Here is a 22,473-nt window from a genome sequence, read left to right as displayed (position 1 = left end):
TGGCGGGGACTAAGGACAATAACGGACTATAAAGCACCAACAACCGGTATGACGAACGCGGCCGTGACTCTGGCAGACAAGCTGAACACTTTCTATGCTCGCTTCGAGGCTGCAGCTAAGGTCTCCAACAATGCTAGTGTTAGCGGCGCTAACGGCTGCAGACAGGAAGATACTGCCAGCACCGGAAACGTGCTCGTCATCTCCGAGCATGAAGTAAGGAGAGCCTTCAAGAGAGTGAACACCAGGAAAGCAGCAGGACCAGACGGCATCCCAGGTCGTATCCTAAGAGACTGCGCATACCAGCTAGCTCCTGTGTTCACTGAGATATTCAACATCTCTTTATCTCAGTCGGTGATCCCCACATGCTTCAAAGAGTCCATCATTGTTCCTGTCCCGAAGAAACCCCACCCTGCTTCTCTCAATGACTATCGCCCTGTAGCCCTCACCTCAGTAGTGATGAAGTGCTTTGAACGCCTGGTCAGAGACTTCATCATTTCTTCACTACCAGACACACTGGACCCACTACAGTTCGCTTACCGTCCAAATCGTTCCACAGACGATGCCATCTCTCATCTCCTCCACACATCACTCACTCACTTGGACACTAGAAGGGGGAATTATGTTAAAATGCTCTTCATAGACTACAGCTCTGCATTTAATACCATAATTCCCTCCACACTCACCACCAAGCTGGAGCATCTGGGACTCAGCTCATCTATGTGTCAGTGGATCTCCAACTTCCTAACTGGCAGACCACAGGCAGTAAGGATGGGCGGACATGTCTCAGCCTCCACCACTCTCAGCACTGGAGCCCCCCAGGGGTGTGTTCTGAGCCCCCTGCTGTACTCTTTGTACACATATGACTGTGTGGCCACTACCAGCTCCACCACCATCATCAAGTTTGCTGACGACACCGTCGTGGTGGGCCTGATCTCTGATAACAACGAGACGGCCTACCTGAAGGAGATTAGGAATCTGGAGAACTGGTGCCAGAGGAACAACCTCCTTCTAAACGTCAGTAAGACAAAGGAGCTGATAGTGGACTTCAGCACTAAGCAGGAGAGGAACTACCAGACCCCCGTCATCAACGAGTGCCCAGTGGAGAGAGTGGACAGCTTCAAATACCTCGGAGTTCACATCACGCAGGACCTGTCATGGTCCTGTCACATCAACACCGTGGTGAAAAAGGCCCGACAGCGTCTCTACCACCTCAGACGCTTGAGAGACTTCCAACTGCCCTCCAAGGTGCTCAGGAACTTTTACTCGTGCACCATAGAGAGCATCCTGGCGGGAAACATCTTAACCTGGTTCAGGAACAGCACCATGCAGGACAGACGAGCTCTACAGAGGGTTGTGCGGTCAGCTGAGCGCACCATCCGCTCCGAGCTCCCTGACCTGCACTCAATCTACAGCAGGCGGTGCTGGACCAAGGCCAGGAAGATCGTGAAGGACCTCAGCCATCCCAACAACAGACTGTTCTCTCTGTTGAGGTCAGGAAAGCGATTCCGCTCCCTGAAGACCAACACAGAGAGACTGAGGAGGAGCTTCTTCCCGCAGGCGATACGGTCTCTCAATCACACCACCACACAGTACTGACCCACACATATAGTTCTTACACACACACTGGACTTTCTGGACTTTGGTTTTGCACAACACTGGTCACTATATTCTTCATTTCCGGTTAATACTTGTACAGCTGCTGTTATTGTGTATATATTTATTTATATTTAGATTTCTTCATACATTCTTATATAGTTCTATATTCTGTATTGTGTATTTTGTTGTACAGTTATTTTATTTTCAACTTTAATTTATATATTTATCTTTATCTTATTCTTCCCAGTTAAATTTACCCTTCATTCTAATTTGTGTTGTACAGTTATTTCATTTTTAACCTTAATTTATATTTTATTCCTTCCTAGTTAAATTTACCCTTTTTAATTTTTCATATTTATTTCCTATCTTTTTCATAGCCTTTTCCTTTTTTGTTCTCTTTAGGTCACGAGCAGTTGTCCAAGCATTTCACTACATATCGTACTGTGTATGACTGTGTACGTGACAAATAAAATTTGAATTTGAATTTGGGAAAGAATAAGATAAAATATATAAATTAAAGTTGAAAATAAAATAACTGTACAACAAAATACACAATATAGAACTATATAAGAATGTATGAAGAAATATAAATAAATAAATATATATATATACACACAATAACAGCAGCTGTACAAGTATTAACCGGAAATGAAGAATGTAGTGACCAGTGACCAGGAAGATGGCGGCGTGATCAGATTTGCCAAACGGAGGGCGGGATTGTGGCTTGTAGCCGTCCTTGACCGTGGTGTAGCAGTGGTCCAGTGTCCTTTCACCTCTGGTGGGGCAGGTGATGTGTTGATAAAAGTTCGGCGCTGCGCGTTTGAGGTTGGCGCTATTAAAGTCCCCCGTCACAATAAGCGCAGCGTCCCGGTGTTGTGTCTGGTGCTGTGTGAGTGCCTCATGCAGCTCGCATAAGGCGGTGACCGTGTCCGCTTGTGGTGGAATATAAACGGCACTTACAATGACCGATGTAAATTCCCGAGGTAGATAAAAAGGACGACACATGATGGACAGTAGTTCCAGATTTGGTGTGCAGGAGCGTGTGAGAGGAACAACGTTCGCACTGTTGCACCAGTTGTTGTTCACCATTAAACACACGCCGCCTCCCCTTGACTTCCCCGAGTCCCGTGTCCTGTCCATGCGGTGAACCGAGAAGAACTCTGCCGGCTGGATGGCGTGGTCCGGCACCGCTGGGTTCAGCCATGTCTCGGTGAAGCAGAGGAGATTGCAGTCCCGAATGTCTCTCTGGAACTTTACCCTGGCCCTGAGGTCGTCAAGCTTGTTCTCCAGTGACTGGACGTTGGCGAGCAGGATGCTAGGCAGAGGTGTGCGGTGTGCACGAGCTCTCAGCCTGTTCCTGACGCCGGCTCGCTTCCCTCTAGGCCGCCGCCGCTTCCCTTTGTTCTCCCTCAAGATCTCACTCGGCCAGCTCGGATCCGGAGTTAAAAACTTCGAATTGTGAGTACATTGTATACCAATAGAAACAAGAGTGTCACTGTCATACCTAATGTACCCAATGGTGATGATTTTGCCGATTTAGAAACGCTGAAAACTAACTTAAAAAACAAAGACAAAGAAAAAGTGGTCGGAGCAGTCGTGACGGCAGCCGACCTCACCGGCGCCAGTACTGGAGCTTCCTGCTCATTGAAGACTTTTCTAAAAGGAAATGCTTAATCCAAAATGGCGTTTTAAGGGCTTGGATTAATGTCAATTCCAGCAAATATTCTTTCTTATGTTAAAAGAACATGGATCTCTGTCAGTGATAACTTCTGACTTTATAACTCAAATTTTAAGAGAGAGCTTCACTGCTAAGCTCTCATCTGTGTGGGTGTCACGGTTCGCTTGAGGACTCACAAGCAGGACTCAGAGGCACAGTCAGTATTTATTACAGTTCCACCAGGTGTATATACAAACAGTGCAGGGGATAGTGCTATATACAAAGCGGTGACAGGGAAAAGGCTCCGGGGAAATCCAGGTAGGGAAAAGCCACTTGCTCCTCTTCTGACTCTCTCTCCAAACACTCACACAAAAAGGGAATCCGCTCGGGGAATGCAGAGTCGGGTCCAGGGGATCTATGTACAGAAGGAAACACATGTTAGAGGTTTTGCACAGGGAAGCAAAAGAGAACTTGCTGCACTGGCACGAGTCACACACAACGGTCCAGCGATGAGTAGAAGCCACTCCCTGGCTTAAATGCTGGCTGCACTGATGAGGCCCAGGTGTTTCCTCTTCAGAGGGGCGTGGGCCGAGGGCGTGAACCCACCATGAGTTCCGCCCTGGCGAGAGAGCGAGAGACAGAGAGCAAGAGAGAGAGAGAACACTACTAGTCAGCGGCCTGCTGATCCCCTGGCCGTGACAGTGGGGTTCAAATCCCTTATTCAGATTAAGATTTTATGTGACATTACATTGGCAAAAATTAAATTTACTTGAATAATGTGAGTATTGGAGTAAGTACTTGAGTAATTTTTGAATAACTTTAATTTTGTAATGTGCATATTTTATGAAAAATGATGTTTCAATACTTTAATCTACTGAATAAGTAAGAATTAGACTTAATAATCTTTTTACTTCAAAAAGGGAAATTGTGTACAATCTTTTATTCTCCAAAATGCACATAATAAAAATGTTTTGGGGAATGTATATGCTTTTTAAGAACCAATTGCTTCTTACCTGATGCATGCTATAACTTTCAGCAAAACTGAACTAAAATTTGTTAACAAGCTTACCAAATAAGAAATGTTTTGTGAATTTTCTTTGCAGAGCGACTATCAAAGCCCACATGCCCTAAAAAGGAGGGCGCGCTGGCCAGTAATGAGTTCATCACTAAGTTTAAGATAAGAGTTGATCAGAATAGAGGCGATGATGAAAGTCTGGAGCATCAGTTGGAGGCTGCCAACCTGTCTGATGAATCGTTCGAGGCCCAGACAGAAGTCAACGGACAAACATGATCACAGACATTTTAAAAACGCGAGTTGAGAGTTAAGGGGGAAAAATATTGTAATAAGTATATATTTGAATTGCACACTAAGATATAAAGTGATGGCAGTGAGCACAGTGTTGCAGGATTGAATTAAAAACACATCTGACTAAGACCAACTGAAATTTAGAGTTGTGTATAATAAAGTTTATTCTTGATTAATAAAACAAATCTGTAATATTTTTCTTTCGCTTTTGTCCATTTGAATCTCGCTACAGCTTAAATAAAAGAAAAGAATATGTTTTGAATAAATTAAACTCTATTCTCTTTTTTTTCTTTCTTTTTTTCTTGGTGGGTTTTCTTTTGCAATCAAACGCAACATTACACAATTATATAGTATAGTAAGAAATATCCTTTAACTTAATTTAGTATTTGTTTTTTAATTTTTGTTTTTATTGTTTCCCCTTCAGTTTTGTGCTTAAAACATGTTCTAATCTGACATATTATGCAGTAAATTATTTTTGCAATAACTTAACAGGCCATTGTGGGAGCCAACATTCACTTATCAAAGACATATTTGTATATTCTGTGGGCTGCTTTATGGTTGTGTCATTTAGAAACATAAGCCACAACAGACTTCCACCGGAGAGTACTTAAAAATGTATTTTTATGTAAAGATATTTTAATTAACTACTATATTAAGAGAGAACCTATTGTTACATGGATTAATTGTACAAACTGTAGAGAAATAAGTTTAAGCGTGCAACTTTTTATTCATTTTTAACTGTATTAATGTTTTTATGTTGATACAGCCGCCTCATATCTGTTTCCTGAGTGTTTTTTAAACCATGTACTCCATCTATGAGTAAGAACATGAATGAATTCCTTTCCAAATTTGTAGTTCTTTTTTCCAACTGTTTTTAGTATATATGTAACATTTCTTTACACACAAATGCTGGTATTTTTTTGCACCAAGACGTTAAAGAAATGCTAAGAAAAAATGAAAATACTACGTTGCAACCTGTGTGTGTGTGTGTGTGTATATATATCTGTATCTATATAGGTATAGATATATATGTGTATTCGTACCCTTTTTTCATCATCTAGTTTCCTGTGCCAGATCTTCTACTGATCCACTGAGGCAGACATGTAAAAAAACATGAACTAAAGCATATTTCTGTATATAAACAGGACTTTAAATCTTTATCAACAGCTACTTTAGAGGAAATTCTTCAATAAACTGCAACCAAAGGCTCAACTCAGAGGACAAAACCCAACCTGTTATAAATAGTGTGACAGCAAACTTTCTCTTGTGTAAAGTTACAAATAGGAGTAATTATCCACAGGAGCTTTTATACATAATGAAGTTATAATTTGTCCTGTAGAAATTGTACATTTAAGCTATATAGTTCCCTCTGTGATAACTCTGTTTTGAATGCCTCTTATTAACTTTTATGCTTTTACAACCCACTATGAGCAAACACTCAGCAACAGTGGGAAGGAAAAACTCCCTTCTTGAAGGAAAAAACCTCTGGTAGAACCAGGAAATCTGTCTAAACTAGTTGGGGGTTAGAGCAACAGATGCAAGTCTTCAGATCATTTGCAGTGTGACTGTCTTTGTGCACACTTTGACCTGATTCAGTTTTCTTATTTGTCAAAATGCACCATGGGTAATAAAAAACAAAACAAAACAAAATAGTAACGAAGGAGAATCCTCAGCAAAGATGAATTAAACAAGTTTTATTTTGATCAAATTTTTCTTTAAGTAAAACACATCTTTATTTGATGACATTAAAGTCATCAAATAAAGACAGTTTTGATGGAGCTCCTGACCCAGCCCAAGCTCTCTATGAAGACGAGGAAAAACTCCCCAGGGGGCCAGATCGATGGGAAGAAACCTCGGGAAAGCCCATTCAAAGAGAGATCCCCTTTCCTGGGATGGCTGGGGGGGTTACAGGAGCTCCAAAAAAGCTCAATTTTTATTTATTTATTTTTTAAGATTGACCCATCCTATCTATTCCTGTCCAACAGAAAAAAGAAAGGAAGTTACCACAATGTATCACACTTGCATGATAAGGTGTGAATTGTGTGTTTGTGTGTGTTATCTTAGCCAGGGGTGAAGCTGGAGCTCCTCCAGTGTTGGGCGCTTCTCCGGGACTGTAGTTAAACATGCCTCCAAGAAATTCCGGCATCCTTGAAAGAAAGAAAAGATCAAAAAGATGAAGATGATAGTTCTAGTGAATCTGGAAGTGTGAAGTTTTCTTACCTGCGGACAGACGCTTTTTGATGCTCAGTTTCTTTGCGAGGAACCTCTCGGTACTAAAGTCCCGTGCATGAAGCGCTTCATACAACACCACTCCCATTTGCCACACCGTGGTGGGTCCACACCTGTAGCAGCTCCTCCTGTACCACTCGGGAGGGGTGTGAAGAGGCGTGCCTAACAAACAGACACAATTACAATTTCTTCTAAAACAAAAGACACAAATTGTTACATCTGTGAAAAGCAGGAGCAGAATATGTTACCATAGAAGATGCGATACAGAGATCGCTGTTTAACAAAGCAGCTCAGTCCAAAGTCGATGATGCGAACTCGAGGCACATCTGAGCCGGTCTCAATCAGAATGTTTTCTCCCTTGATGTCCCGATGAAAGATGTGTTTATCCTCAAGTTCCTTTACAGCATCAACTAGTTGCTTCAGAATGACCTGGAAAAGATGAAAAACACAATAATGAGTTAATGCTTTTCTGCCTTGATTGAACGCTGTACAGTCCAAGGCTCTCCCAGTCAACCTACCTTGGCCTTGTCCTCTGGTAAAGTTCTTCCTTTTTCTGCTTTGTATTTTTGCAGGTCCACAGCAGGGACAGGTCTCTCCAGCACCAGGATCAGCTCTTTGCCAATGTCGAACCACTCCAGCAAGGACACAGGTGCTGATATTCCCACTGACCCTTCTGCTTCACCTGCAAGTTTAAGCATAATGGCCACTTCCACCGAGAGCTTCTTCCCGCTTTCATCCTGAAATGTTACAACAAAGTGGATGATGAGGAACGCCGCATTCAATCCAGTAATGTAAAACTGATTCAAGTGTTGGATGCTTACCGCCACTTTGCAGTAGACTTTATTTTTGGGAATGTGTTTGATGGCAACCTAAAAGACACAGAGCATTGGTGAGCATTTCCTCAGTATGACATAATGAAAGGTGGAAACACAGCAGACGTTTCAGTTTACGATATTATCCATTATCTGCGTTACTGCCTGTCTTACTACCATCATCTGAACACTTACTGGAAAACGATCTTCTATCCGGTAGCCCGCAAACACTGCTCCACAGCCTCCTTCTCCGAGCTGGTGCTCCTCCACATATCTGGCTTGGAATTCACCTGAACAGACAAAACAGCAAATCTTGTTTTATTACAGCTGTGACACAAATTACTCTCCTCTGTAGCCTAAATGTTCCTTTTGCCCTTCCCCTGAATATAAAACCCAAGCTGCTTGCTACTTACGTTTTTGGTCTGCCACTGATTTTTTGCCCTGGTCCACATTCCTTCTTTTTTTCTTGGGTGACTCTCTGTTGTCTCCCGTGGCCTTTCTTTTGCCATTTTTTGCGCACACCTGTTTGTTGTTCAAGTCTGGAGATGTGGAAAACACCAAAAGCACATCAGCTCACTGGATGATAGACACAAACACTAAACACCAATATCTTAAACCTAGCAACCACACTTAATCTACCCCCTTATTCAACTAATTAGCCTACCTTTACCAGAGTCCAACGAGGAGGATGCTTGCTCCTCGTCACCGCTCATATGATCAAGCAGTTTAGCCCTCTTTGCTTTCTTTGTTGTGCCCTCTTCATCTTGCACAACCTTGCGTTTCACTCCTTTGACCACATCTGAGCTGGTGGAAGGACCAGCCTGGTCAGCGACCCTCCTCCTTTTTATTGGGGTCTTCTTTTCAGGACTGGCCTTTCTTTTAGCAGTCCTGCTCTTACAATCTATAAACGACAACAACACAGTGGTGAAAAAGAGTCCCCGACATCAGGACTGGAAGTAGTTTGATGGCAAAGAATTTGAAATTGCTTTTGCTTAAATTATCACAAGTTTATTCTTGGGATAAAAAAAAACTGATCAGTGCGAATTGATACTAGGTTCACTAAGTCTTAGATCTTGATGACACTTGTTGGTCTGTTTTTACTGTTGAGTCCAAGAATAAACTTATTACCTTATTTTACCAAAAGACCGGTAACCTTTCTTTGATTAGACATCTTGTATTAAAGCTATTTTCAATCAAACATATGATTCAATTGCTCTAAAAATGATTCACACAGTGTCAACAGTTCTAGGATTTGTATTTTACCAGGATTTTATTTTATTATTTTACTTACCTTGATCTCCTGAATCTTTCTTATCGCCTGGAGTGGTCATTTTTCTTGTTTCCTCTTTCATTGTAATTTCGGAGACCCTTTAAAATCGAAAATGTAAACCGTAATGAGTTAATACTGACTTAATATTCCTTCAAATGTGCACCTTTCAAATGCTTGACTTTTCTAACTGAATTCTGTAAGTGAGCTTTATAAGTAAACTGGAAACTACGGCAACACAACATAGAATCTTGCCTTTCAGTGACTTCACTGACTGCCAGCAGTTCAAAGTAGTTTACAGAAAAACACTCTGGCAGACAAAGCCATAATATTTCATATGATTCAATCATTTCATATCAATTAAACAGTTTCTTTCATTTTCTTTCATCATTTGTATAAAGACCTCATGTATGGATGACAGTATGAAGATTTGTGGTTGACCACACACTAATAAACACAGTGTCAGCTACATTGTCATCTGATTTAAAGTATTTATTATGTACATTTAACTGTCATGGTACTGAGTCTGTGACCCAGTGTTTTGTGTTTGTTCATTTATATTCATTGATTATTCTTATGTATGTTTTTGGTTCTCTTTATTGTTTTCTTCTTGTGTTACATTCTTAGGCTTTAGGTTTCTGTTACTTTGCCTTGCCCCTGTGTCCCACGTGTCATGTCTAGTCACTCTTAATGCCAGTAGGCATTCCCAGAATGATCTTTCTCCCTCTGACGCTTAGAATGACCAAATATGTGCAAAATGGACAATTCAACATGCCACCATGTCGGTCTTTTATTAAATATGACATGGAACAAATGACTGAGCCATTAAATTTGTCACAAAGGTGTTCACCTAATTCCCGGCAAATGGAATAGACTTCTATGGGACCATAAGTCTTTTTGCACTTTGACATTTGTTTTACTTTTCAGATCTGTAACCTATAACTTTTATACTGTATGTGCTTTGATCATAGGAGTCTACGGGGACTTACTTACTTTTAGCACGTTTAGCAGTTGATGTTGGCTTCTTTTTCAGTACAAATTCAAATTCAAATTTTATTTGTCACGTACACAGTCATACACAGTACGATATGTAGTGAAATGCTTGGACAACTGCTCGTGACCTAAAGAAAACAAAAAAGGAAAAGGCTATGAAAAAGATAGGAAATAAATATGAAAAATTAAAAAGGGTAAATTTAACTAGGAAGGAATAAAATATAAATTAAGGTTAAAAATGAAATAACTGTACAACACAAATTAGAATGAAGGGTAAATTTAACTGGGACACACGCTCCTGCACACCAAATCTGGAACTCCTGTCCATCATGTGTCGTCCTTTTTATCTACCTCGGGAATTTACATCGGTCATTGTAAGTGCCGTTTATATTCCACCACAAGCGGACACGGTCACCGCCTTATGCGAGCTGCATGAGGCACTCACACAGCACCAGACACAACACCGGGACGCTGCGCTTATTGTGACGGGGGACTTTAATAGCGCCAACCTCAAACGCGCAGCGCCGAACTTTTATCAACACATCACCTGCCCCACCAGGGGTGAAAGGACACTGGACCACTGCTACACTACGGTCAAGGACGGCTACAAGGCACAATCCCGCCCCCCGTTTGACAAATCTGATCACGCCGCCATCTTCCTCATGCCAAAATACAAACAAAGGCTGAAACAGGAAGTTCCGGTTCAGAGGAAGGTCGCGCGCTGGACGGATCAATCGGTGGCCGCGTTACAGGACGCACTCGATGACGCAGACTGGGGCATGTTCAGAAACAGCTCCGACGATGACGTCAACGTGTTTACGGAAGCGGTTGTGGGATTCATCGGGAAACTAGCGGATGATACCGTGGAGACAAAGACTATCACAACGTTTCCCAACCAGAAGCCGTGGGTGGATAAAACCATCCGCGACGCTCTGAGATCCCGCACCGCTGCCTACAACACGGGACTCATGACGGGGGACATGGACCCGTACAAAGCCGCGTCATATAACGTGCGGAGGGCGGTGAAAGAGGCGAAGCAGCGCTACGGGAGGAAACTAGAGTCACAACTCCAACAGAGTGACTCTAGGAGCCTGTGGCGGGGACTAAGGACAATAACGGACTATAAAGCACCAACAACCGGTATGACGAACGCGGCCGTGACTCTGGCAGACAAGCTGAACACTTTCTATGCTCGCTTCGAGGCTGCAGCTAAGGTCTCCAACAATGCTAGTGTTAGCGGCGCTAACGGCTGCAGACAGGAAGATACTGCCAGCACCGGAAACGTGCTCGTCATCTCCGAGCATGAAGTAAGGAGAGCCTTCAAGAGAGTGAACACCAGGAAAGCAGCAGGACCAGACGGCATCCCAGGTCGTATCCTAAGAGACTGCGCATACCAGCTAGTTCCTGTGTTCACTGAGATATTCAACATCTCTTTATCTCAGTCGGTGATCCCCACATGCTTCAAAGAGTCCATCATTGTTCCTGTCCCGAAGAAACCCCACCCTGCTTCTCTCAATGACTATCGCCCTGTAGCCCTCACCTCAGTAGTGATGAAGTGCTTTGAACGCCTGGTCAGAGACTTCATCATTTCTTCACTACCAGACACACTGGACCCACTACAGTTCGCTTACCGTCCAAATCGTTCCACAGACGATGCCATCTCTCATCTCCTCCACACATCACTCACTCACTTGGACACTAGAAGGGGGAATTATGTTAAAATGCTCTTCATAGACTACAGCTCTGCATTTAATACCATAATTCCCTCCACACTCACCACCAAGCTGGAGCATCTGGGACTCAGCTCATCTATGTGTCAGTGGGTCTCCAACTTCCTAACTGGCAGACCACAGGCAGTAAGGATGGGCGGACATGTCTCAGCCTCCACCACTCTCAGCACTGGAGCCCCCCAGGGGTGTGTTCTGAGCCCCCTGCTGTACTCTTTGTACACATATGACTGTGTGGCCACTACCAGCTCCACCACCATCATCAAGTTTGCTGACGACACCGTCGTGGTGGGCCTGATCTCTGATAACAACGAGACGGCCTACCTGAAGGAGATTAGGAATCTGGAGAACTGGTGCCAGAGGAACAACCTCCTTCTAAACGTCAGTAAGACAAAGGAGCTGATAGTGGACTTCAGCACTAAGCAGGAGAGGAACTACCAGACCCCCGTCATCAACGAGTGCCCAGTGGAGAGAGTGGACAGCTTCAAATACCTCGGAGTTCACATCACGCAGGACCTGTCATGGTCCTGTCACATCAACACCGTGGTGAAAAAGGCCCGACAGCGTCTCTACCACCTCAGACGCTTGAGAGACTTCCAACTGCCCTCCAAGGTGCTCAGGAACTTTTACTCGTGCACCATAGAGAGCATCCTGGCGGGAAACATCTTAACCTGGTTCAGGAACAGCACCATGCAGGACAGACGAGCTCTACAGAGGGTTGTGCGGTCAGCTGAGCGCACCATCCGCTCCGAGCTCCCTGACCTGCACTCAATCTACAGCAGGCGGTGCTGGACCAAGGCCAGGAAGATCGTGAAGGACCTCAGCCATCCCAACAACAGACTGTTCTCTCTGTTGAGGTCAGGAAAGCGATTCCGCTCCCTGAAGACCAACACAGAGAGACTGAGGAGGAGCTTCTTCCCGCAGGCGATACGGTCTCTCAATCACACCACCACACAGTACTGACCCACACATATGGTTCTTACACACACACTGGACTTTCTGGACTTTGGTTTTGCACAACACTGGTCACTATATTCTTCATTTCCGGTTAATACTTGTACAGCTGCTGTTATTGTGTATATATTTATTTATATTTAGATTTCTTCATACATTCTTATATAGTTCTGTATTGTGTATTTTGTTGTACAGTTATTTTATTTTCAACTTTAATTTATATATTTATCTTTATCTTATTCTTCCCAGTTAAATTTACCCTTCATTCTAATTTGTGTTGTACAGTTATTTCATTTTTAACCTTAATTTATATTTTATTCCTTCCTAGTTAAATTTACCCTTTTTAATTTTTCATATTTATTTCCTATCTTTTTCATAGCCTTTTCCTTTTTTGTTCTCTTTAGGTCACGAGCAGTTGTCCAAGCATTTCACTACATATCGTACTGTGTATGACTGTGTACGTGACAAATAAAATTTGAATTTGAATTTGGGAAAGAATAAGATAAAATATATAAATTAAAGTTGAAAATAAAATAACTGTACAACAAAATACACAATATAGAACTATATAAGAATGTATGAAGAAATATAAATAAATAAATATATATATATACACACAATAACAGCAGCTGTACAAGTATTAACCGGAAATGAAGAATGTAGTGACCAGTGACCAGGAAGATGGCGGCGTGATCAGATTTGCCAAACGGAGGGCGGGATTGTGGCTTGTAGCCGTCCTTGACCGTGGTGTAGCAGTGGTCCAGTGTCCTTTCACCTCTGGTGGGGCAGGTGATGTGTTGATAAAAGTTCGGCGCTGCGCGTTTGAGGTTGGCGCTATTAAAGTCCCCCGTCACAATAAGCGCAGCGTCCCGGTGTTGTGTCTGGTGCTGTGTGAGTGCCTCATGCAGCTCGCATAAGGCGGTGACCGTGTCCGCTTGTGGTGGAATATAAACGGCACTTACAATGACCGATGTAAATTCCCGAGGTAGATAAAAAGGACGACACATGATGGACAGTAGTTCCAGATTTGGTGTGCAGGAGCGTGTGAGAGGAACAACGTTCGCACTGTTGCACCAGTTGTTGTTCACCATTAAACACACGCCGCCTCCCCTTGACTTCCCCGAGTCCCGTGTCCTGTCCATGCGGTGAACCGAGAAGAACTCTGCCGGCTGGATGGCGTGGTCCGGCACCGCTGGGTTCAGCCATGTCTCGGTGAAGCAGAGGAGATTGCAGTCCCGAATGTCTCTCTGGAACTTTACCCTGGCCCTGAGGTCGTCAAGCTTGTTCTCCAGTGACTGGACGTTGGCGAGCAGGATGCTAGGCAGAGGTGTGCGGTGTGCACGAGCTCTCAGCCTGTTCCTGACGCCGGCTCGCTTCCCTCTAGGCCGCCGCCGCTTCCCTTTGTTCTCCCTCAAGATCTCACTCGGCCAGCTCGGATCCGGAGTTAAAAACTTCGAATTGTGAGTACATTGTATACCAATAGAAACAAGAGTGTCACTGTCATACCTAATGTACCCAATGGTGATGATTTTGCCGATTTAGAAACGCTGAAAACTAACTTAAAAAACAAAGACAAAGAAAAAGTGGTCGGAGCAGTCGTGACGGCAGCCGACCTCACCGGCGCCAGTACTGGAGCTTCCTGCTCATTGAAGACTTTTCTAAAAGGAAATGCTTAATCCAAAATGGCGTTTTAAGGGCTTGGATTAATGTCAATTCCAGCAAATATTCTTTCTTATGTTAAAAGAACATGGATCTCTGTCCGTGATAACTTCTGACTTTATAACTCAAATTTTAAGAGAGAGCTTCACTGCTAAGCTCTCATCTGTGTGGGTGTCACGGTTCGCTTGAGGACTCACAAGCAGGACTCAGAGGCACAGTCAGTATTTATTACAGTTCCACCAGGTGTATATACAAACAGTGCAGGGGATAGTGCTATATACAAAGCGGTGACAGGGAAAAGGCTCCGGGGAAATCCAGGTAGGGAAAAGCCACTTGCTCCTCTTCTGACTCTCTCTCCAAACACTCACACAAAAAGGGAATCCGCTCGGGGAATGCAGAGTCGGGTCCAGGGGATCTATGTACAGAAGGAAACACATGTTAGAGGTTTTGCACAGGGAAGCAAAAGAGAACTTGCTGCACTGGCACGAGTCACACACAACGGTCCAGCGATGAGTAGAAGCCACTCCCTGGCTTAAATGCTGGCTGCACTGATGAGGCCCAGGTGTTTCCTCTTCAGAGGGGCGTGGGCCGAGGGCGTGAACCCACCATGAGTTCCGCCCTGGCGAGAGAGCGAGAGACAGAGAGCAAGAGAGAGAGAGAACACTACTAGTCAGCGGCCTGCTGATCCCCTGGCCGTGACAGTGGGGTTCAAATCCCTTATTCAGATTAAGATTTTACGTGACATTACATTGGCAAAAATTAAATTTACTTGAATAATGTGAGTATTGGAGTAAGTACTTGAGTAATTTTTGAATAACTTTAATTTTGTAATGTGCATATTTTATGAATAATGATGTTTCAATACTTTAATCTACTGAATAAGTAAGAATTAGACTTAATAATCTTTTTACTTCAAAAAGGGAAATTGTGTACAATCTTTTATTCTCCAAAATGCACATAATAAAAATGTTTTGGGGAATGTATATGCTTTTTAAGAACCAATTGCTTCTTACCTGATGCATGCTATAACTTTCAGCAAAACTGAACTAAAATTTGTTAACAAGCTTACCAAATAAGAAATGTTTTGTGAATTTTCTTTGCAGAGCGACTATCAAAGCCCACATGCCCTAAAAAGGAGGGCGCGCTGGCCAGTAATGAGTTCATCACTAAGTTTAAGATAAGAGTTGATCAGAATAGAGGCGATGATGAAAGTCTGGAGCATCAGTTGGAGGCTGCCAACCTGTCTGATGAATCGTTCGAGGCCCAGACAGAAGTCAACGGACAAACATGATCACAGACATTTTAAAAACGCGAGTTGAGAGTTAAGGGGGAAAAATATTGTAATAAGTATATATTTGAATTGCACACTAAGATATAAAGTGATGGCAGCGAGCACAGTGTTGCAGGATTGAATTAAAAACACATCTGACTAAGACCAACTGAAATTTAGAGTTGTGTATAATAAAGTTTATTCATGATTAATAAAACAAATCTGTAATATTTTTCTTTCGCTTTTGTCCATTTGAATCTCGCTACAGTTATAATTTGTCCTGTAGAAATTGTACATTTAAGCTATATAGTTCCCTCTGTGATAACTCTGTTTTGAATGCCTCTTATTAACTTTTATGCTTTTACAACCCACTATGAGCAAACACTCAGCAACAGTGGGAAGGAAAAACTCCCTTCTTGAAGGAAAAAACCTCTGGTAGAACCAGGAAATCTGTCTAAACTAGTTGGGGGTTAGAGCAACAGATGCAAGTCTTCAGATCATTTGCAGTGTGACTGTCTTTGTGCACACTTTGACCTGATTCAGTTTTCTTATTTGTCAAAATGCACCATGGGTAATAAAAAACAAAACAAAATAGTAACGAAGGAGAATCCTCAGCAAAGATGAATTAAACAAGTTTTATTTTGATCAAATTTTTCTTTAAGTAAAACACATCTTTATTTGATGACATTAAAGTCATCAAATAAAGACAGTTTTGATGGAGCTCCTGACCCAGCCCAAGCTCTCTATGAAGACGAGGAAAAACTCCCCAGGGGGCCAGATCGATGGGAAGAAACCTCGGGAAAGCCCATTCAAAGAGAGATCCCCTTTCCTGGGATGGCTGGGGGGGTTACAGGAGCTCCAAAAAAGCTCAATTTTTATTTATTTATTTTTTAAGATTGACCCATCCTATCTATTCCTGTCCAACAGAAAAAAGAAAGGAAGTTACCACAATGTATCACACTTGCATGATAAGGTGTGAATTGTGTGTTTGTGTGTGTTATCTTAGCCAGGGGTGAAGCTGGAGCTCCTCCAGTGTTGGGCGCTTCTCCGGGACTGTAGTTAAACATGCCTCCAAGAAATTCCGGCATCCTTGAAAGAAAGAAAAGATCAAAAAGATGAAGATGATAGTTCTAGTGAATCTGGAAGTGTGAAGTTTTCTTACCTGCGGACAGACGCTTTTTGATGCTCAGTTTCTTTGCGAGGAACCTCTCGGTACTAAAGTCCCGTGCATGAAGCGCTTCATACAACACCACTCCCATTTGCCACACCGTGGTGGGTCCACACCTGTAGCAGCTCCTCCTGTACCACTCGGGAGGGGTGTGAAGAGGCGTGCCTAACAAACAGACACAATTACAATTTCTTCTAAAACAAAAGACACAAATTGTTACATCTGTGAAAAGCAGGAGCAGAATATGTTACCATAGAAGATGCGATACAGAGATCGCTGTTTAACAAAGCAGCTCAGTCCAAAGTCGATGATGCGAACTCGAGGCACATCTGAGCCGGTCTCAATCAGAATGTTTTCTCCCTTGATGTCCCGATGAAAGATGTGTTTATCCTCAAGTTCCTTTACAGCAGGGGTGCCCAATCCCGGTCCTCGAGAGCTACCGTCCTGCAGCTTTTAGATGCATCCTTGTTCCCACACACCTGAATCAAATGGTTTGATCTCTTCAGCATGCCATCATGTTTGGCAAAGGCCTGATAACAAGCCATTCATTTGATTCAGGTGTGTGGGAACAAGGATGCATCTAAAAGCTGCAGGACAGTAGCTCTCGAGGACCGGGATTGGGCACCCCTGCTTTACAGCATCAACTAGTTGCTTCAGAATGACCTGGAAAAGATGAAAAACACAATAATGAGTTAATGCTTTTCTGCCTTGATTGAACGCTGTACAGTCCAAGGCTCTCCCAGTCAACCTACCTTGGCCTTGTCCTCTGGTAAAGTTCTTCCTTTTTCTGCTTTGTATTTTTGCAGGTCCACAGCAGGGACAGGTCTCTCCAGCACCAGGATCAGCTCTTTGCCAATGTCGAACCACTCCAGCAAGGACACAGGTGCTGATATTCCCACTGACCCTTCTGCTTCACCTGCAAGTTTAAGCATAATGGCCACTTCCACCGAGAGCTTCTTCCCGCTTTCATCCTGAAATGTTACAACAAAGTGGATGATGAGGAACGCCGCATTCAATCCAGTAATGTAAAACTGATTCAAGTGTTGGATGCTTACCGCCACTTTGCAGTAGACTTTATTTTTGGGAATGTGTTTGATGGCAACCTAAAAGACACAGAGCATTGGTGAGCATTTCCTCAGTATGACATAATGAAAGGTGGAAACACAGCAGACGTTTCAGTTTACGATATTATCCATTATCTGCGTTACTGCCTGTCTTACTACCATCATCTGAACACTTACTGGAAAACGATCTTCTATCCGGTAGCCCGCAAACACTGCTCCACAGCCTCCTTCTCCGAGCTGGTGCTCCTCCACATATCTGGCTTGGAATTCACCTGAACAGACAAAACAGCAAATCTTGTTTTATTACAGCTGTGACACAAATTACTCTCCTCTGTAGCCTAAATGTTCCTTTTGCCCTTCCCCTGAATATAAAACCCAAGCTGCTTGCTACTTACGTTTTTGGTCTGCCACTGATTTTTTGCCCTGGTCCACATTCCTTCTTTTTTTCTTGGGTGACTCTCTGTTGTCTCCCGTGGCCTTTCTTTTGCCATTTTTTGCGCACACCTGTTTGTTGTTCAAGTCTGGAGATGTGGAAAACACCAAAAGCACATCAGCTCACTGGATGATAGACACAAACACTAAACACCAATATCTTAAACCTAGCAACCACACTTAATCTACCCCCTTATTCAACTAATTAGCCTACCTTTACCAGAGTCCAACGAGGAGGATGCTTGCTCCTCGTCACCGCTCATATGATCAAGCAGTTTAGCCCTCTTTGCTTTCTTTGTTGTGCCCTCTTCATCTTGCACAACCTTGCGTTTCACTCCTTTGACCACATCTGAGCTGGTGGAAGGACCAGCCTGGTCAGCGACCCTCCTCCTTTTTATTGGGGTCTTCTTTTCAGGACTGGCCTTTCTTTTAGCAGTCCTGCTCTTACAATCTATAAACGACAACAACACAGTGGTGAAAAAGAGTCCCCGACATCAGGACTGGAAGTAGTTTGATGGCAAAGAATTTGAAATTGCTTTTGCTTAAATTATCACAAGTTTATTCTTGGGATAAAAAAAACTGATCAGTGCGAATTGATACTAGGTTCACTAAGTCTTAGATCTTGATGACACTTGTTGGTCTGTTTTTACTGTTGAGTCCAAGAATAAACTTATTACCTTATTTTACCAAAAGACCGGTAACCTTTCTTTGATTAGACATCTTGTATTAAAGCTATTTTCAATCAAACATATGATTCAATTGCTCTAAAAATGATTCACACAGTGTCAACAGTTCTAGGATTTGTATTTTACCAGGATTTTATTTTATTATTTTACTTACCTTGATCTCCTGAATCTTTCTTATCGCCTGGAGTGGTCATTTTTCTTGTTTCCTCTTTCATTGTAATTTCGGAGACCCTTTAAAATCGAAAATGTAAACCGTAATGAGTTAATACTGACTTAATATTCCTTCAAATGTGCACCTTTCAAATGCTTGACTTTTCTAACTGAATTCTGTAAGTGAGCTTTATAAGTAAACTGGAAACTACGGCAACACAACATAGAATCTTGCCTTTCAGTGACTTCACTGACTGCCAGCAGTTCAAAGTAGTTTACAGAAAAACACTCTGGCAGACAAAGCCATAATATTTCATATGATTCAATCATTTCATATCAATTAAACAGTTTCTTTCATTTTCTTTCATCATTTGTATAAAGACCTCATGTATGGATGACAGTATGAAGATTTGTGGTTGACCACACACTAATAAACACAGTGTCAGCTACATTGTCATCTGATTTAAAGTATTTATTATGCACATTTAACTGTCATGGTACTGAGTCTGTGACCCAGTGTTTTGTGTTTGTTCATTTATATTCATTGATTATTCTTATGTATGTTTTTGGTTCTCTTTATTGTTTTCTTCTTGTGTTACATTCTTAGGCTTTAGGTTTCTGTTACTTTGCCTTGCCCCTGTGTCCCATGTGTCATGTCTAGTCACTCTTAATGCCAGTAGGCATTCCCAGAATGATCTTTCCCCCTCTGACGCTTAGAATGACCAAATATGTGCAAAATGGACAATTCAACATGCCACCATGTCGGTCTTTTATTAAATATGACATGGAACAAATGACTGAGCCATTAAATTTGTCACAAAGGTGTTCACCTAATTCCCGGCAAATGGAATAGACTTCTATGGGACCATAAGTCTTTTTGCACTTTGACATTTGTTTTACTTTTCAGATCTGTAACCTATAACTTTTATACTGTATGTGCTTTGATCATAGGAGTCTACGGGGACTTACTTACTTTTAGCACGTTTAGCAGTTGATGTTGGCTTCTTTTTCAGTACAAATTCAAATTTTATTTGTCACGTACACAGTCATACACAGTACGATATGTAGTGAAATGCTTGGACAACTGCTCGTGACCTAAAGAAAACAAAAAAGGAAAAGGCTATGAAAAAGATAGGAAATAAATATGAAAAATTAAAAAGGGTAAATTTAACTAGGAAGGAATAAAATATAAATTAAGGTTAAAAATGAAATAACTGTACAACACAAATTAGAATGAAGGGTAAATTTAACTGGGACACACGCTCCTGCACACCAAATCTGGAACTTCTGTCCATCATGTGTCGTCCTTTTTATCTACCTCGGGAATTAACATCGGTCATTGTAAGTGCCGTTTATATTCCACCACAAGCGGACACGGTCACCGCCTTATGCGAGCTGCATGAGGCACTCACACAGCACCAGACACAACACCGGGACGCTGCGCTTATTGTGACGGGGGACTTTAATAGCGCCAACCTCAAACGCGCAGCGCCGAACTTTTATCAACACATCACCTGCCCCACCAGAGGTGAAAGGACACTGGACCACTGCTACACTACGGTCAAGGACGGCTACAAGGCACAATCCCGCCCCCCGTTTGACAAATCTGATCACGCCGCCATCTTCCTCATGCCAAAATACAAACAAAGGCTGAAACAGGAAGTTCCGGTTCAGAGGAAGGTCGCGCGCTGGACGGATCAATCGGTGGCCGCGTTACAGGACGCACTCGATGACGCAGACTGGGGCATGTTCAGAAACAGCTCCGACGATGACGTCAACGTGTTTACGGAAGCGGTTGTGGGATTCATCGGGAAACTAGCGGATGATACCGTGGAGACAAAGACTATCACAACGTTTCCCAACCAGAAGCCGTGGGTGGATAAAACCATCCGCGACGCTCTGAGATCCCGCACCGCTGCCTACAACACGGGACTCATGACGGGGGACATGGACCCGTACAAAGCCGCGTCATATAACGTGCGGAGGGCGGTGAAAGAGGCGAAGCAGCGCTACGGGAGGAAACTAGAGTCACAACTCCAACAGAGTGACTCTAGGAGCCTGTGGCGGGGACTAAGGACAATAACGGACTATAAAGCACCAACAACCGGTATGACGAACGCGGCCGTGACTCTGGCAGACGAGCTGAACACTTTCTATGCTCGCTTCGAGGCTGCAGCTAAGGACTCCAACAATGCTAGTGTTAGCGGCGCTAACGGCTGCAGACAGGAAGATACTGCCAGCACCGGAAACGTGCTCGTCATCTCCGAGCATGAAGTAAGGAGAGCCTTCAAGAGAGTGAACACCAGGAAAGCAGCAGGACCAGACGGCATCCCAGGTCGTATCCTAAGAGACTGCGCATACCAGCTAGCTCCTGTGTTCACTGAGATATTCAACATCTCTTTATCTCAGTCGGTGATCCCCACATGCTTCAAAGAGTCCATCATTGTTCCTGTCCCGAAGAAACCCCACCCTGCTTCTCTCAATGACTATCGCCCTGTAGCCCTCACCTCAGTAGTGATGAAGTGCTTTGAACGCCTGGTCAGAGACTTCATCATTTCTTCACTACCAGACACACTGGACCCACTACAGTTCGCTTACCGTCCAAATCGTTCCACAGACGATGCCATCTCTCATCTCCTCCACACATCACTCACTCACTTGGACACTAGAAGGGGGAATTATGTTAAAATGCTCTTCATAGACTACAGCTCTGCATTTAACACCATAATTCCCTCCACACTCACCACCAAGCTGGAGCATCTGGGACTCAGCTCATCTATGTGTCAGTGGATCTCCAACTTCCTAACTGGCAGACCACAGGCAGTAAGGATGGGCGGACATGTCTCAGCCTCCACCACTCTCAGCACTGGAGCCCCCCAGGGGTGTGTTCTGAGCCCCCTGCTGTACTCTTTGTACACATATGACTGTGTGGCCACTACCAGCTCCACCACCATCATCAAGTTTGCTGACGACACCGTCGTGGTGGGCCTGATCTCTGATAACAACGAGACGGCCTACCTGAAGGAGATTAGGAATCTGGAGAACTGGTGCCAGAGGAACAACCTCCTTCTAAACGTCAGTAAGACAAAGGAGCTGATAGTGGACTTCAGCACTAAGCAGGAGAGGAACTACCAGACCCCCGTCATCAACGAGTGCCCAGTGGAGAGAGTGGACAGCTTCAAATACCTCGGAGTTCACATCACGCAGGACCTGTCATGGTCCTGTCACATCAACACCGTGGTGAAAAAGGCCCGACAGCGTCTCTACCACCTCAGACGCTTGAGAGACTTCCAACTGCCCTCCAAGGTGCTCAGGAACTTTTACTCGTGCACCATAGAGAGCATCCTGGCGGGAAACATCTTAACCTGGTTCAGGAACAGCACCATGCAGGACAGACGAGCTCTACAGAGGGTTGTGCGGTCAGCTGAGCGCACCATCCGCTCCGAGCTCCCTGACCTGCACTCAATCTACAGCAGGCGGTGCTGGACCAAGGCCAGGAAGAT

At 43.5% G+C, this 22,473-nt stretch overlaps 2 protein-coding genes across 3 annotated transcripts; both read right to left on the bottom strand.

Moving 5' to 3' along the window:
- Positions 1 to 6,322: 6,322 nt before the first annotated feature.
- LOC146678978 (serine/threonine-protein kinase pim-2-like) lies at positions 6,323 to 9,988 on the bottom strand. Of its 2 annotated transcripts, XM_085405719.1 has the most exons (6): positions 9,861 to 9,988; positions 8,892 to 8,968; positions 7,307 to 8,501; positions 7,037 to 7,217; positions 6,780 to 6,950; positions 6,323 to 6,706 (listed from the first exon to the last, which is right to left on the bottom strand). In XM_085405719.1, the coding sequence occupies exons 3-6, from the start codon at positions 7,484 to 7,486 to the stop codon at positions 6,615 to 6,617; spliced, it is 624 nt and encodes a 207-aa protein (XP_085261845.1). In that variant the 5' UTR covers positions 7,487 to 8,501; positions 8,892 to 8,968; positions 9,861 to 9,988; the 3' UTR covers positions 6,323 to 6,614. The 2 variants fall into 2 exon arrangements, with proteins under 2 accessions (XP_085261845.1, XP_085261836.1); XM_085405710.1 differs by lacking the exon at positions 9,861 to 9,988 and having other exon boundaries at positions 7,307 to 9,538.
- A 6,187-nt stretch (positions 9,989 to 16,175) lies between these two features.
- On the bottom strand, positions 16,176 to 19,014 carry LOC146678977 (serine/threonine-protein kinase pim-2-like). Its single transcript, XM_085406599.1, has 10 exons — positions 18,975 to 19,014; positions 18,349 to 18,585; positions 18,098 to 18,223; positions 17,880 to 17,974; positions 17,694 to 17,741; positions 17,391 to 17,609; positions 17,275 to 17,301; positions 16,890 to 17,037; positions 16,633 to 16,803; positions 16,176 to 16,559 (listed from the first exon to the last, which is right to left on the bottom strand). The coding sequence occupies exons 1-10, from the start codon at positions 19,012 to 19,014 to the stop codon at positions 16,468 to 16,470; spliced, it is 1,203 nt and encodes a 400-aa protein (XP_085262725.1). The 3' UTR covers positions 16,176 to 16,467.
- Between the last annotated feature and the right edge of the window lie 3,459 nt (positions 19,015 to 22,473).

Source organism: Rhamphochromis longiceps, linkage group LG1, assembly GCF_057381845.1.
Source record: "Rhamphochromis longiceps isolate RC_006_pf linkage group LG1, R_longiceps_female_GT1.1, whole genome shotgun sequence".
NCBI classification, from domain to species: Eukaryota; Metazoa; Chordata; class Actinopteri; order Cichliformes; family Cichlidae; genus Rhamphochromis; species Rhamphochromis longiceps.
The sequence above is the reverse complement of the archived record's forward strand: the minus strand, read 5'-3'. Positions and strand labels throughout refer to the sequence as shown.

Coding starts and splice junctions, on each gene's coding strand:
- LOC146678978 (XM_085405719.1), bottom strand. CDS start 7,486: ATGCTTAAACTTGCAGGTGAAGCAGAAGGGTCAGTGGGAATATCAGCA. Junction 7,218..7,306: donor TACCAGAGGACAAGGCCAAG/GTAGGTTGACTG, acceptor CATCTTTTCCAG/GTCATTCTGAAGCAACTAGT. Junction 6,951..7,036: donor TCTGTATCGCATCTTCTATG/GTAACATATTCT, acceptor TCTGTTTGTTAG/GCACGCCTCTTCACACCCCT.
- LOC146678977 (XM_085406599.1), bottom strand. CDS start 19,014: ATGACCACTCCAGGCGATAAGAAAGATTCAGGAGATCAAG. Junction 17,975..18,097: donor ATCAGTGGCAGACCAAAAAC/GTAAGTAGCAAG, acceptor TTGTCTGTTCAG/GTGAATTCCAAGCCAGATAT. Junction 17,742..17,879: donor GGATAGAAGATCGTTTTCCA/GTAAGTGTTCAG, acceptor TGTGTCTTTTAG/GTTGCCATCAAACACATTCC.